Below are 16,372 nucleotides of genomic sequence, written 5' to 3'. Positions count from 1 at the left end.
TTGTGACAAATTAGATAGTTAGGACGATTTTTAACTTACCTGGGCGGCTTTCCCACGGCTTCTGATTCACGGGCCGGATCAGGCAAAGAGAAACAAAATAAATTAAACAAACCATTGCACAGAGTTAAAACACAAAAACAAACCTACCTTTCCACCCTGCTCCAATGTCCCCCTCTCCGATGACCCCCTCATCTCCCCCACCCCCCCGTCGATGCCCCCCCGATCTTCCACTCTTCCCCCCCCCCCCCCCCCGATCTCCCACTCTCCCCCCGATCTTCCGTTCCAGCGCCGGATGACGTCTTGCTCTCTCTCTTTCTGCCCCTCCCTGGCGTTGCAGCTCCTGTCGGCAGCCATCCTGTCAATCTGGCTGGCTGCCGAGCACGAAACCCAGAAAGAACTTTAATCACCATCAATTACATCGCGAGCGGGTCGGAAATGGTAATTTTTTTAAAATTTGGCTTTGCCACGTGGACCTTCACCACCCCCGCTGCCAACCCGCCGCCATTTCAAAATTGAGCCCCTTGTGTGCAAAGTAATCTAGGGTGGCATGCCCCTGACAAACAATAGACCCATTCATTTCTTCTAGATTTCCACTATGTGCCCAAGTCACTTCAGAAGACAATTAATATCAATCACCCCAGACAGTTTTGTAGCAGACTAACCTACCAAACAGGTTTATTCACAAATCATTTACAGAAACAAGCCGTGGCAGCCAATTGTTCAAGTCAGTTCAAAAAAACCTTTGAACTGGGTCATGAAAGGGTTAAAAAGACAAAGCAGCCATTGAGATTTTGGGAACCTTTCCTGCGGAACTTAGGAAAAGCGATAAATATCTTCCAACTGGTCAAACTGGTTACCGTCTTTCTAGGGTTTACATAGGTGTTTTTCTCATGGAGTTGCATCGTGTTGCAATTAACTCAAATTAACTGATATATTCAAAGTGTCCGAGTCTTATATCCATAAAATCCTTTGAATTACAAGCCTACCTTTGAGAAGACAATCTGAGAAATGGGAGCGCTGCACTCAAATAATGAACAGCAATTCCTACAAGAGATTCACAAAGGCATCCTGTGGTATCTAACAAGTGCTGTCTGTGCCAGGTCTATCCTGATTAAATTATGTTGTTGCTTAGTAGCCTGGTGATTGCTTTTCCAGATATATACTTCTGCTAGCAATCAAACGTATTGACTTGACTTCGAATGAGTCGAAAGGATAGAAGCCAATTTCCCAGTACGCAGCTGCAGTCGCCATTTTGAGGGAGGTGCATTTCTTAATATAACCCCCTTAAACTAAGAAGCACAACAGAGAGGAATCCCATAAGCTACGGTGAAAAATACACCATTTTTGTCTCAGAGAGGCTCCTGATCAGTGCTGGCACTGGTGAAAACTGTGCTCATGGGTTATTTGCATGAGCAATGTGCCATCAAGCTTTCCACTTCCAATATTCCATGGGATACGTGAAATGCAGTTTGAACATACAGATTTTTGACACATCGTGCATGTGTATTCCCCCTTCATTCTTTGCAGATATATTAGAATATTCAGCAGTTTATTTGCATAAAAATGTGGCAACAGACTTTATTCTTGACAGCTCTTGAATACTAGCTAAATGTGTAATTCTTTTGAAATAGACTGGATTCCTACCTGAGCCCTACCTCGACCATAAAAAGTTGAGAGGATCCATTCTGGAGCTTGCTAATGGCTGAATCTGTCTGAATTTAAAATCAATAGAGCAGGAATCATGAGGATTAAGCTGATGGTGCAGAGCCTCACTGGACATAGGCATGAGGTGCAGAATGGGCTACGATATTGTAACCCTATCTCTAACCGCTCCGCACCAGAGTGGAGCTCACTTTCAGAAAGAGAAGAGTAGTCTGATAAGGTTCAAGTAATCCAGTACTGCTCAACTTATTTCAAAAGCCCTGTGAACTCACCTACCCTGATTTCAAATTAGACCCAGATCCATTTTTAAAAGTTAGTGAGAACATGGGAAGTGTAAATGGACGGGGAAAGGTCAATTATATTAAGTATACAACGGAACAACACCAGTAATAACAGAATAATTCTAAAATGACGAGCTGTCGGACAGATTAGAGGTGCTTCTTAGCTCAGTGAAACCTGTCCAGACCCACCACCCATGCGCAGATAGATAGCGTCCTCACAGGTTACAATATGGTTCATTAAAGCATGGCTGTAAACAGGTGAACTCTCTGTACAGACCTGGGAACCGCCATTAGATGGCCATTACAGACAGATATTAACACTTTTACAAGGTTCACATACCAATAAATACTGAAACAATCACCCTAATTGGAGAATGCAACCAATAAAGAAGGTAAAAATGGTACTCACCCTTAAAGCCTTCTTCATCCACGATAATGGTGTAATCTTCAGGAGTCTCAGTTAGGCTGAAGAACTTGCACCTTGATTAAAAAAAGAGTGACAACAAAGCCATTAGTTTGGGAAAGATTGACTGGGGGTCTTTACAAGACTAATAGGTTCTAAATCACAAATCCAAACAAGGGCTGAGTATCAAGTTAAAAATAAAAACAGAACGTGCTGGAAAGCACTCAGCAGGTCAGGCAACATCTGTGGAGAGAGAAACAGAGTTAACGTTTCAGGTCGAGGACCTTTCGTCAGTCCTTTCATCGGAGTATCAAGGTGCTGTGTAACATCTTGAAGGGGAAAGTTACACATTATTCCAATTTAAAGTAATTATGGCCAGGAGACAGTTTGCATTATAATGTATTATTTACATTGACCAGAACCCTGCACAGAAAAGGCCAACCCACTGTTAAGTGTACTACTGTTTGTCTAAGAGCTACCTGGTATTCCTAGAAAAACGAGGAAGCTATAGATCCCAAAGAGAAATGTAAAAGGCCCAATTTTACCACTGCTCCCCCCACCCTAACAAGAGCAGGGCAGAGCACGGTTAAAACTGAGGCGCCATGGTACCCGCCTTGTGTGTGCCGCACTCCTACCCCACAAAATCTTAACAGGCGAGTTTTGGGCAGCATTGGAGGCCCTCAGCCCATGGCAAATGAGAGCCTTATGACTATTCAAAAGTTGGGGTCCAATGACATCATTCGGGCCACAACGCTATTTTAACCCTGGGCCTTGCGAGTCGCACACAGTACCGGTCCCGTCTAGAGATTCTGCCGTAACTTGACTCCAGGGCCAGTTTGGGGCCCAGGCAAGTAAAATGTTTTAATTATTTGACGGTTTCCTTGTGGGCCTGGAGGAGCTGGAGTCCTCCACTGGTCCCCACATGGAATCCCTGGGCCTCCCCCTGTCCCAGGCCTCCCTTCCCCTTCATGTGATGGAAATCCCCTGAGACCTCCCCCGTCATTCACTTTAGGCCGGGGACCGTTTCCTTGGTTTGCCGGCGGAGGCGGCCATGCTGCCACGTTATTTCCTACTCCCATTCTCACCCTCCGGCCATCTCTTCATTCACACCGAGTTCCGTAATCCTTAACTGTCTTACTGCGGTTTGTTTTAAGTTGTGTCTGCTGGAAAACTGCTGAAAAGAGTCAGGCAGAAACTAAGTGGAAGAATGTCCTTATATAGTTTAAATAGGCTATAGCGTCACTGATTGGCCAAGGGTGGATGATGTGATGGTCATGGCGATACCACTTGGAGTTGGTGGTAAATAAAAAACTGCCTTAAGGGGGAAATGCATTCCACGGCATTCCACATCGTTCACCTGAGGAAGGAGGTAGCCTCCGAAAGCTTGTGAATTTAAAATAAAACTGCTGGACTATAACTTGGTGTTGTAAAATTGTTTACAATTAAGGGCGAAAGACAGAGCAGGAGCAGTGAACAAAGGGTCAGGCAGCTTCAACACAGCCTTGCCTGTGCGATTGGAGTAATATTAATCTTTTGTATTGATTGCCTTGTTACTGTGTGCAACTAGTTGTACTTGATCATTAAAATTAGTGATGCCAGAGTATTGGTTGTCTTGTTGAACTGATCTACAGATTCGGGCGGGAATGGAAATTAAAATGTCCTGGGCCTCTTGCTGGTTTGGCTATCGCTCGCAACAACACCCACCCTCCCACCGCACTCTTGGCCCATGTTAAAATCGGGGCTGAAATCTGCAATTATAATTGGGTGTTGTTGAATCATATATCCTGCAAGCCTATTTATAAGGCTGGCTTTATAAATAAGTATGTATGGGTTGTTCATTAGTGAGGGGGGGGGGGTAAATAGCGTGCATTATAACTGAGGCCATGGTATTTCAGATAGTGTTGTAAGGAGTTTACTGTAGTACATTGCTCAATTACTGGTCAGCAAAAGACACAGCGCTATGGTTGGGCAAATACTCATCATTCACAGTCTATTAGTCTTACTCAGCAAAATGCTTGGAAGTTGCATACTTGATTTTTCCTTCCAAATCCATGAGATTAGCATGTACTCTTTCACTCAAATTCAAATGCAGGCATCCTAGAATGGCTGAATTCAAGCTAGCTTAATGGACCACAACAAAAGTATAAAAAAATCCAGGTGTTGAAAATGTAGTGTTCTGTGTCAATGAGTGAGAACAAAGCCCAGGCTTAGAGGCTTATAATAATGCTCAGTGTCCGTACCGTTGCTGTACATTGGGTGCCAGAGCCCCATATTATTAGATGTTATGGCCTAAGGCTTGCTCAGCACCCATTGCACATCCTGCTTTATAATGCAATTTGGAAGCGCCTGTGGCATTGGCAGTCTGTGCACCGTTGTGCCAATGTAATCAGAGCTCCATAAAGTGTTCAGAGTGCCTTAACAGGGCTTCAAATCCCCAGTCCCCACTCTGTGGGAGGCACATTCATCATGTTAGCCCAGAAGTGCGCTCCATCTGTCCAGGCCAAAGTACGCCTGAATTTGGTGGACCTGGTCAGTAATAAGATCTAGCCTTGCACCAGGAATCCGAGGCAGAAACCGCAGCTGCTCCTTGGGCTTGGGGCCTGGAGAACAGGAGGCAGAAGATCTTCAGGTCCTAAAATCCAACTATACTTCAACAGAAAAAAAAGGGTTCTGTGGGCTCTTATTTATCTTGCTGCCTGCCCCCCCGAGGGCTTCGGATATGATGGAGTCCAGGAACAAGCATATCACCCATTTGTTGGGGTACAAAGATAAACGGGTGCCCCTTGAATGGTAGTGAGGAAATTGAGAAGGGAAGACAGAGAATGCCCCATTCTGCCTCATTGCCATGTGGATAGAGGCACACACCTGATCTCTCAACTTTTGGGAAGTCCCAGAAATCCTAAGGCAATGTAGAGTGGGCACAGACCCAATGCAATGGGACTCAGACCCCTTTATGCCTAGTTCTGGAGGAGGACATGCAGAATCAGTGGACACATGATATACTTGGTGGCACAGATATCCAAGATGATTGCAACCTGATGCACCTTACACGAGCTTACCCTGCAAAGGGCCATTGCTATGGAACAGTTTGAGAAGAGAATCGGCCTCAACCAACTTAAGGAGAGAACCCTGGTTATCAACCATGTGATGTGAGTCTATGAACATAGAGCAAGCAGGTATCTTACATTCACTTCTTCTGCAACTTCCATTCAGACCGCTCTCAAGCTATTGTTCAGAACAGGCTGCCCCTTCACTCGAGAAAGGAACACCCTTCTCTTCAGCACCTCATAAAGCATTGCCTCCAAAGCTGCATCCTGGAAGGGTGTTTTCATAATCATTGTCTTGTTGCATCCATTTCTAACCCTCCGTATCAGTACCGCTTTAAGCTGACCAGCAGCCATTTAGGAGTTAATTATAACTCAAAAGTTTTTTTGAAATGAGCTGAATCAAATTGTTAGTTGGCAGAATCCATTTTCTCAGTCGGTCCAGATCCTACCATTTCTGGGCAGTCAGTAATAGTCCTGTGTCATTGTGAAAAGCTTGACAATTATCTGTGCACATTACAATGAAACAACAGTACATGTCTCACTCCCATAGGGCATTCAAAAAGATGTGCCCATTATAAAAGGCAGATAGCAATTTCTTCATTTAAGAAAAAAAATCAAAGCTAGAAAAACTCAACAGACTAGCTCTTCGGTTTTTCACATCTAAATTGTCTATTAAGGAGACTGGCTGCAGCAACTAAACGTTTCATCAGTCAGCTGAGTCCTCTTGTGGATAAGAAAACGTCTTAGTCATGAAGCGTTTTCTTTTTGACTCAATGGTTTTTGACTATGCTGGATTACTGCAAAGTACACACATCATTGCAGAACAAGCATCCTTTAACGGTATTTAACCCATTTGTACCAGGCTTCAATAGATATAGGGGAACGCTGAACCCCTTTATCAGAGTGACTTTAGGTAAGTACACTGAAACTGCGGCAAAAAGTGAGTTGAATTTTGTCACAAACGGAACATATGCTGATGAGATAGCTGCAATACAGGCAGGGCAAATGGATTTTTCCAGCTACTGGAATGCTTCACAATGAATAGCGCTTGTGGAATTTGCTGAAGAAACAAACGTCTGACCCCAGCTACAAGACTGAACGTTAAGGCTGCAGAATCTCTAAATATAAAGACTAACAGCTGAAGGAGTCAATGGTGTGCAGCAAAAGCCACGTAATAGAAATTAGACAAGTACTTACTGTAACGTACGCAGATAGACATTTACTGGGGATAGTTTGACAAAAATCTGCCCGAGAAACTTCCAGTGTATGCATGCCCATTGTGGTAAAAATATTTTGGCATTACCTTTATCAGAATAGTTGCAATCCCACTGCAACCTGTTTGCCTCCAAGTCTACTGAGCATGTAACAAGTGGCCCAGTATAATTTTGAGACTTGTAGCTTTAAATATTAAAAATATACATTCTACAAGGGCAGAAAAAAAGCAAGCTCAACACCTAAAGGAAAACTTTGGACTCTACAATACTTATACAGCCATTCTTCATTACATTGTTTGTCTTGCTACCAACACATTGGGGAAAAGGCTACACAATTGTTTTATCCTTCATAACTCCACATGACTAGTGAACTTCTAAAGCTGCAATCTTTTACAAATGTGTAACTTACAATAAGCTGCAGTGTCGGAAAGTGCGGGAAGCGAGGTATAATAGCCCTTAGAGGGGGAGTGGTGGGTTGGAACCACCACCCATTTTATATTACCAATAAGTGAGGCAACAATGTCTGGCAAAGTAACAAGAAGATTGCATTCAATAGAGGGAACATTACTTTCAACACCACTCTTATCATTTCACCTAGACACACAAATTTTAAAGTGGAGGTTTTCCACGCATCTGATATCAGTAATCATCCGTGTTGAAGAGATCACAAATAAGCTTTTGCCACGAGATGTTTGGAGCCTATCTGCAGCTCGATAAAAATTACCCTTATAGGGTAAATTTTACAAGTCCTTGCGCTGCCCATGACTTTCTGATGTGCAAGGCCCTGCCAGTGATATAGGCCTAGCAAAATTTCTGCTTGTATGTTTTCACCTACAATATCTGCATGATGATTATTAAAGCAGAAAAACATCTGTTTCAGTACTTGAAACTTTTTTTAATGAAACTTTCAAATTGATCATTCTTTCTCTATTGATACTGCCAGTTCACCCAGAAGTAGGTGGCCTCCTGACACCGTCATCCAATGGCAATAAACAACAGTGAACAATTTATGAAAGTAATTAATAGCTGCTACGTTATCAGCTAAGTGGAAAATAACCCACTTTGAAACTTGTTATTACCGGGCAGATCAATCAGTGTGCTGGTAAATGAACGTGTTGGGTACAAGATAGTTTGCCAGGTGCTAAGCAGAAATTGGTTGAACCCTATCATCTTGCTTTAAGGTTGAGACTAACAAAACAATATTTAACTCTATTCAGTAAATGAATAAAACATGGTCAACAAAATCTCCTTAAATTCCAACATTTTCAGGAAAATCTGAAGTTTTAACGGGTTTCCAATTCATTAATTCGATATATTTCAGTTCCTTATATTGTGGAATTTTTCTTCATTAAACTAAATTTATCTGGGTTTTGGTGTCTCAGATTCTATAGAGTACTAAATTTAAGTATCAATTCATGGCAGTAAGTAGAGCAGGTTCTTATAGCCCTAAGCAACCAGCCCTTACCACAATGCTAAAATGGCCCTAATCAAAATCACAAATTACATCCTCTGTGACTGTGAGCATTGTGCATTTTCCCTTCTCATTCTCCTCAACCTCTCTGCAGTCACGACAAACCACACCAACTTCCTTCAATGCCTCTCCTCTGTTGTTCAGATCAGTGTGACCGCCCTCACTTGTTTCCACTCCTACCTAATAAATTGTAGCCAACGCATCTTCAGCAATGGCTTTTCTCCCCACATTCGCACCAGTACCTCTGGAGTCCCCCCAAAGATCTATCCTTGGACCCCTCCTATTTCTCATTTACACGCTGCCCCTCGGCGACATCAAACGAAAACACAATGTCAGATTCCACATGTACGTTGACGACACTAAGCTCTACTTCTCCACCACCTCTCGTGACCACTCCTCTGCCTCTGTGCGGTCAAGACTGCTTGTCCGACATCCAGTCTTGGATAAGCCAAATTTCCTCCAGTTAAACACAGGGAAGACCAAAGCCATTCTCTTTGACCCTGCCACAAACTCCGTACCCTTGCCACCAATTCCATCCCCATCCGCGGTCACTGTCTCACAGTGAACCAGATTGTTCACAATCTCGGCATCTTATTGGACCCCAAGCTGAGCATCCAACCTCATAACCCCTCCATCACAAAGATCATCTACTTCCACCTCCTTAACATCTCCCATCTCTGCCGTTGCCTCACCCATCACTCCTGTGCTTGCTGACCTAGTTTGGCTCCCGATTCCCCAACGCCTTAAATTTAAAATTCTCATTGTGTTTAAATTCCTTCATGGCCTTGCCCCTCCCTATCTGTGTTACCTTCTCCATCCCTACAACCCCTCCAGAACACCCCGTTTCTCCAACTCTGGCCTATCGTGCATCCACTTCCTCTTCTCACCACCATTGGTGGCCGTGCCTTCAGCAGTCTAGGCCCCACACTCTGGAATTACTTCCCTAAACCCCTTTGTGGCTCCACCTCCCTCTCCTCTTTTAAGACCTTCCTTAAAACCCATCTCTTTGACCAAGCCTTAGGTCACTCCTCCCAAAATCTCCTTCTCTGGCTTGGCGCCCAATTTATCTTGATTGCACCTCTGTGAAGCACCGTGGGATGATTTTCTGTTAAAGGCACTATATAAATGCAAGTTGTTATTGTAGCCTGTAATCCAAGCAGTCATTTACACGGCATTTTGAATGGCACGTACCACGTCACTTCTAGTGAAGCAGCCAACCTGTTCAATCCAATTTACATATGTAAGGGGCCTAACGCCTGTTTTAGGCGGCCACCAATGACGCTTCAAAAATTGCCTGGCCCAATATTGGGTCGGACATCTTTCAGGAATTACTTCTGTTCAATAATTTTAACGGATTAGAGGGGTGGGTAAAGTCCATGGTATATACACTGTGGATAGCCTGAGGAGCAATACTGAGGTTGGTGGGCTGAATGGCCTTTTGTTATTCCATCTTTTATTGTGTAGAGATATTTTATCCCGATCTACCACATCTTGGCCGATTACCAAACTGTGGCAATAGTTTCAGGTACAATGGGGTTGACTGGAGCAACAGCCATAGAGTGTCACAATCTCAGCTGTACGCAGAGCCCAAATAGCAATCTCAAAAGCTGATGGTCACTTGTAGACCTTCTCTAGTGCGTTTCCCCAGGATTAGTGAGGTCATTATATGGAAGTAGGGAGAAGCTGGCAGCTTTTTAAAATTATCAAGAAATTTAGGTGAATGACCAATACAATGAGGATGCGGAAGGAGGAAGAGGGTGCAAGATAGCGTATTTGAAACTTAGGAAGAACAACCATTCAACCACAACGCACAACGGGCTGACCAAACAACAGCACTGGCGATGTCAATGGTGGTTGAAAATGATGGCTCTACACCAGCATGAAGCCATAGGTGCTGCCTTGTCTGGCACTGCTGTGGGACTGTACATTAACAAAGTCATAAATAAATAATAATAGTGCCCATTCATTTGTATTTACAAAATCCCCTGAGGGGCACTTGTCTACACTCGGCCCTGTACAAAACAAAAAAGCTGTCTGTGTGCAAATTCTGTTTTAGCAGCCGGCCAAAAAAACAAACCGACCAACACAGCAAGTGGCCTATTGTCCTTTCAATTCGGCAAGGATTATGAACAGGGTTTAAGCCCTCTTTTCAATTTACTTTTAGTATTCATTTACTGCGTACATGTAACGTTTCATGTTTTCTCCAAAAGAAATGTTATATATATATTATGTATAAAGAAAAAAAAATTGCAAAGAAAGAATGTATCCTACTGCTCTAGCTGCTGTCAGACTCTGCATCATCTCAACTCCCCAAACAGCAGTTTTCAGGTCATTTTTATTTTTGCTACAAAGACAGCCTCTCAGTTTGCAAAGGCCTGTAATGCAAAGTGAAGTAATTTGAGTTGCAAAAACAATGAGAAGCCTTTAGAAATAAAAGCAACAACCCAACTCATTCATCAGTTGCAACATAACCGGTCTGAAGTCACCCCAGAACATACTGTAAACCGAAACGGTAATACCCCTCGGTTAGTCACACGATGGCATAAACCTTCAGTGATTACGTCACAAAGGGCTGTAATAACTTTTTTTTGTGCGAGGCAACGGGCTTTAACGTTGATTTGTAAACTCAAACTCTATCTTTCTTAAAGTGTGCCAACAAGATGTGTGCTTCGCGCTCCTCCAATTCTGGCCACTTGCGCATCCCCAATTTCTTTCGCTCCACCATTAGGGAGGAATTCCCTCCCTAAACCTCTCCGCCTCTCTCACCTCCTTTAAGTCGCTCCTTAAAACCTACCTCTTTGACCAAGCATTTGGTCACCTGTCCTAAATATCTCTCTATGCAGCTCTGTGTCAAATTTTGTTTGAAAACACTCCTGTGACGCGCCTTGGAACGTTTTACTACGTTAAAGGAGCTATGTAAATGGCAGTGCGGGATTGCAGAATCACCTGTACATGCTTGTGCTATGTTACTACATACAAAGGATGGGGATCTCTGGAGAGCTAATGGCATTAGAGAACCAAGCTGCTGTTGGTCTTACCATTTAACGCTAATTTTTTTTTTTCGAAGAATTTTTGAAGAACAGCAGCATCAACCAATCGACCAAAATAGAGAGCAGTAAACAGAGGCCATGGGTGTCCATGTGAGCAGCACTCTCCCAAGACTACTCATTAATATAAAAGTGCCACGCGAGACTGCTAATGGCACTGGGTCCGTACGGACAGCCTGTTAAGCTGAAGCTAGTCTAATCAGTTTTAAATTTAACTTAATGTCACAAAAACAGCATGCATCACATTAAATAACAAGATGTCTGGGAGTGAGTTGCAAGGTTGTAACCCGGTCCACGGGTCATTGGATTCGAAGCCTGAGCTGAGTTGGATGATCTCAGCTAAGCAACAAGTGCGGAATTACAATTGCCTCAATTCTCCAGGGCTGTGGGGGGGTGGGAGGAAATCAGCCAGAGTTCCTGCTCCACATTGCTGTACATCAGTGAATTCTGCACGTGTGGACATTGGGTTAAGACAGGATCAGGTTTGGCTGCGATGCTCTCAACATTCAAATAGCCTGCCGATATTTGGATGAGATACAGTGGAACCACACTTCAGGAGAACAGGGGAGAAAACCAGAAAAAAAAACGCCCCAGAACCATTCAATTGTAGCTCAATCTCAAATGCATGTTATTTTGTTATAGATTATAATAAGAGGGTAAAAATTCCAATCTGAGCATTCGTGGGGTGGGAGTGGTACATGGTGGGGCATCCAACTAGCTTGTTGTGCACCATAATTCTTGCCTGAGCTTCCACTTTTGCCATGACTTATCAGGTGATGCCTCTGCTAACTTCGAAGGAGAAGGAGGCAGAAAAGTTGAAAAAAGGCAGTGTTGTCCATCTGATGGAGGTTGGATGCATGTCTCCTGTTGGCTGATGACACAGTTCTGCAACTGCCTCCTTGCTGAACCAGGGCTTGTGGCGGTGACATGGTTGATACCATAACGACAAATACAAGCAGCCCCCTCCAATGCCGGCTAACCTACTGTTTTGCCTTCCCTGATCATCATTGTCCTCAAGAATGCAAAACTGTCTTGGGCCACTCTAAAAACAATCCCGATTCCTGCACTAAAATGGCCCTTTTTAAAAAAAACGACAGCACATCTTTAAGATCTCACTTCGCGACAAGAGATAATGGCGGTAGATATTTCCTCCGTGCGGTTTTCAGGTAGCTGGCCAACCACTGGATACTGCCGGGTCCAGAGAGCCGGGTCTCCTTAACATTCAGCCACCGAACTGCAGACGCAAATTGAGTGCCCCAGAACAGCCTGGCCTCAATATCGGGCAGCCTGGCTGGCCCCTGGGCCCAGAAAAAGGTAGGTCCCGGGAGGCATCAGTTCTCGGGGTGGAGGGTGGTGACCGACCCAAGATGACTTTGTGGAGCCTGGAGGAGCACTCTGACACACACTCCACCCAGTACTATCTAAAATGGAAATGGGAGTCCTATGTATGGCAGAGCACCCCTATTTGCATATTAAAAGAGCCTACCACTTGACTAGGACAGAGGGAAAATAGCATTGCCCACACCATCGACAGGAATGGGCCAGTAAGTCATAGTTTCCCCCCCCAATTTTCAGGGTGCTACCACCCCATTTCTACCTGGCGGGCAGCCTTAAAATCTGCCTCAATGTTGCTGGTCTTTACCAACTCAGTTCAAATGGGCAGACGGCGCGGACAGCGTCTGGGCCTCAAAGATCAAATGCCCTCATTAAAGTGAAATGACACTGTGAAGTGGGGCTCCAGCACGTTGTGTGCAAACCAGCAGTGAGAGCGGTACGGAAAACTAGAGGGGAGCCGGCCCCTTCACTCAATTTTCCAGTCCCCTCTCGGCCAGTTATCGCCAATGGAACCATCTGTGCTGAGCTTCATTTCGACCGTAACATCTTCAAACATGGTGCTGCAAAGCAGCAAGCAGCCTTTTGACTCAACTGAATGTGCAAGTAAAAATTTGGAACAAATTGAGTAAATTCAGGCTTTGAAAGACAGCAACAATACACTTTTTATTTAATCTCTCCAGCTGGAGGGCGAGCTCTGGATAGAAAGGAGATCCAACCCACAACAATGCACTTGAAGAATTTGTCAGTTTCCCAACTAACTGTCCAGAGGGATCCTGATGGTGTTAAATTGCGAACCGTACCATGGTAGGCAATAAACAGGAATTCCGGGCTCTGAACTGTCTGGCAGTTCATTATCAACTCTTGCTGGATGATCTAGAGGTGCATTTTAAGACTTTGAGGTAATGCAGAGCACTGCTGAGCAACATTTAGTCATCTAATTGCTATCACCATTTATATGATATAATTAGAGTTACTCACATTTCAGTTTAGTGTTCTCCCTAAACAAGCATCACGAAGCACTACCCTTCCAGTTGTCCTGTTGGCCTTCATAGCTGGCCTTTCAAATTACCACAGGTGTAGAAATCCTAGACTTGCAACGATCTTACAATAATACAGCGTAAATGTGCTTGCAAGATTTCTCCAGTTCTAAGATGTCTGTACCTATGCTGTGCTGTACTTCTGCTGAGTAAAATTAAAAATAAAACCTCCTTTTCGATCCCACACCTTCCCCCAACTAAGTCTTCCATTTCTGCGCTGGTGATTATGATTTGTTCCCATGATGTGCAGTGTATGTTGAGGGGGCCGGAGGTGGTGGGGGGCGTTGGTGAAGTCAAAGAAATGCTCTCCTTGCCACCAAAACCGCGGAACTAATCAGTTTGGGGGCACAGCATGGACAGGAATACAATGAGGTCATCTTCCCACTTCTCCTGCTGACCGGAGATCATGGCACAATACAAAGGGAGACACCATTTCTACTGTGACATCTCTAGATTCAAACCAAAGTGCAACTCCAAACACATTGCGTCATGTTTCCTCTCATTGAAAAATAGCATCATGCATGTTCATCTTTATAATGTACGACCCGTTAATAAAAATGCGGGAACGCATACTTCTGAAACATTGAATTCCGCAAAATCCTACTTCATTAACAGAAATTTAACAGGCTGCCAATCACGATGCACCTGTATTGATAATTAAGCTTAAACGAGCCACTTAACCAGTATAAAATATCTGTGGAGAATGGCTCAAGAAAGTTTGAGAAATGCTCGAGTTTACAACCAGGCCCTACATATACAGTACTGGTAAACTCTGTAATGGAGTAATGCAATGCAATGTTCCGGGAGGATTACCCCAAATATGGAGCAAGCCTTTGGCATAGTGGTAACATTCCCGCCCGAGTCAGCAGGTGCAGGGTTCGAACCCCGCTCCCGACAGTCCAAGCGAGTGGAGATTGTCCGGCTCTGAATTCTGAGTTGACATGTGGGTTGATACTCACGTGGGTGGCCTCCCCATATCATATGGGTTGTGGGAGCCCATAAAACCTTCCTGCCGTATAGAACTAACCACCCGGTCAGTTGGTGTAAAGGCGGTTACGGCCATGGAAGGAGCATTCACGTCGTGGCCTGTGAGACTGTCAATCAGTCTGCAAATCCTTCCACTATTTTACACTATTCTCCAAGGGATGAGTGTGAATACATGAAGACAACAACAACAACATGTGCAGCAATCGGTCATGGAAAGGGTAAATAAACTCTGCATCATCTCCACATAGGGCCTGCTTGGAGGTCTGGAGGAAGTTGTAAACTTAAAAAATTGCACCAAGATAGTCAATAGCTATTATTGTAAAGTACATATGTGTATGTGGAAGGATGTAGGAAGTGAAGTAATAGAAGTGAAGATAGCAGGGTTATGCAAATTACATTATACAAACCTCATGGACATTACGAGGAGATGCTCTCCAGCAGTGGCATGCCTGAAAAGCTAAATTAAGTGCCTGACTCCTGTGCTGTTCCCTGTGGGTGCCTGAAAAAGCACAGTTCAGAGAGACAGAAATTTCTAAAATGTAAACCAGACACCAAAAGTCTCTCTTAATAAAACACACAATTCCTTTTCTTCCCCAACTTATTCTGGTACCTTATGCAGGAACTGCTGTATTAAAGTACTGCTATTATGCACTGACCCTATCCTGCCCTAATTTGGTCTTAATCAAAGATGCCAATTCTACTTGTACACTGTGGCACTAAGGGCTGAATACTTTTACTGTGTAATGATAACTGACCTGCACTGGTGAATACTCAAGAAGAAATGCACAGCCAAGTCTACTGATTATGGTAGCGCCTCACATTACACTATTCTTTAGTTCCAAGATTTCTAAAGATGTCTTCACATCACCAAAGCAAAGTATTGCAACAGCTTTTGAAGAGTCTTTCACTGCAGAATACGAATAACCAAACTACACCCAATACTGGGCTCAAAAGGATCCAGCACAAGGGCAATTAAAATAGGGACGGAAATGAATGAGAAACGCATGCACAAAGCTTTCTCGAAAGTCTGCAGAGCAATTTACAGCAGTCGCTCATTATTCTGGTACCTGTACAGATGCGAGTTGTCTCTCAGAAGCTCATTGCTGACCTTATGCCCTGAGGACACTGCATTTTTTTTTGCTTCTAACTTTTTTTTTAGCCTGTCACAAGTTATAGCTCGTTTTCAACCAAATTATTTGTTCTTTTGCTCAACTTAGACCATCCGGTACACAGACATTGCTCAGTGAGGGATCAATTTTCCATCAATACTTTCCAAAGATTTTTATTTTGGTTGATGTTAATGCATTTAGTCAGTGAAATACCAATACAACCCTATGCACGATTTTAGTTTTCTACAACCTGGCCATAAAATATTTTTTATAAAAACCACCTTCCTGCTGTAAACCCAACTACACTTAAACAATGATGGACGGTTAAATTCCACCTAAGAACTTAAGTCTGAGATGCAAAAAGGCCATTTAGCCCATCTAAACTCATCTCTCTAATACACTAAACCTTCCATTGTGGCATCTGATTGTACTTTAAATCACAGAATCATGGAATGGTTACAGCACAGGAGGCCATTCGGCCCATCGAGCCCGTGCCGGCTCTTTGCAAGAGTAATCCAGTTTAGTCCCATTCCCCTGCTCTTTCCCCTTGGCGTGCAAATTTTTTCCCTTCAAGTATTTATCCAATTCCTTTTTGAAAGCCACGATTGAATCTGCTTCCACCACCCTTTCAGGCCGCGCATTCCAGATCATAACTACTCGCGCCGTAAAAAAGTATTCCCTCATTTCGCCTTTGGTTCTTTTGCCGATCACCTTAAATCTGTGTCCTCTGGTTCTCGATTCTTCCGCCAACGGGAAGTTTCTCCTTATTTACTTTATCT

At 43.8% G+C, this 16,372-nt stretch overlaps 1 protein-coding gene across 1 annotated transcript in view; it reads right to left on the bottom strand.

Moving 5' to 3' along the window:
* LOC137344898 (cytosolic arginine sensor for mTORC1 subunit 2) overlaps window positions 1-16,372 on the bottom strand; it is a 148,206-nt gene that overhangs the window by 78,611 nt on the left and 53,223 nt on the right. Inside the window, exon 2 of the mRNA XM_068008156.1 lies at window positions 2,353-2,423. Coding sequence (XP_067864257.1) covers window positions 2,353-2,423 — 71 coding nt within the window. The remainder of the gene's footprint in view (window positions 1-2,352; window positions 2,424-16,372) is intronic.

Source organism: Heptranchias perlo, chromosome 28, assembly GCF_035084215.1.
Source record: "Heptranchias perlo isolate sHepPer1 chromosome 28, sHepPer1.hap1, whole genome shotgun sequence".
Classification (NCBI taxonomy): domain Eukaryota; kingdom Metazoa; phylum Chordata; class Chondrichthyes; order Hexanchiformes; family Hexanchidae; genus Heptranchias; species Heptranchias perlo.
This window is presented reverse-complemented; position numbering and strand designations above follow the sequence as displayed.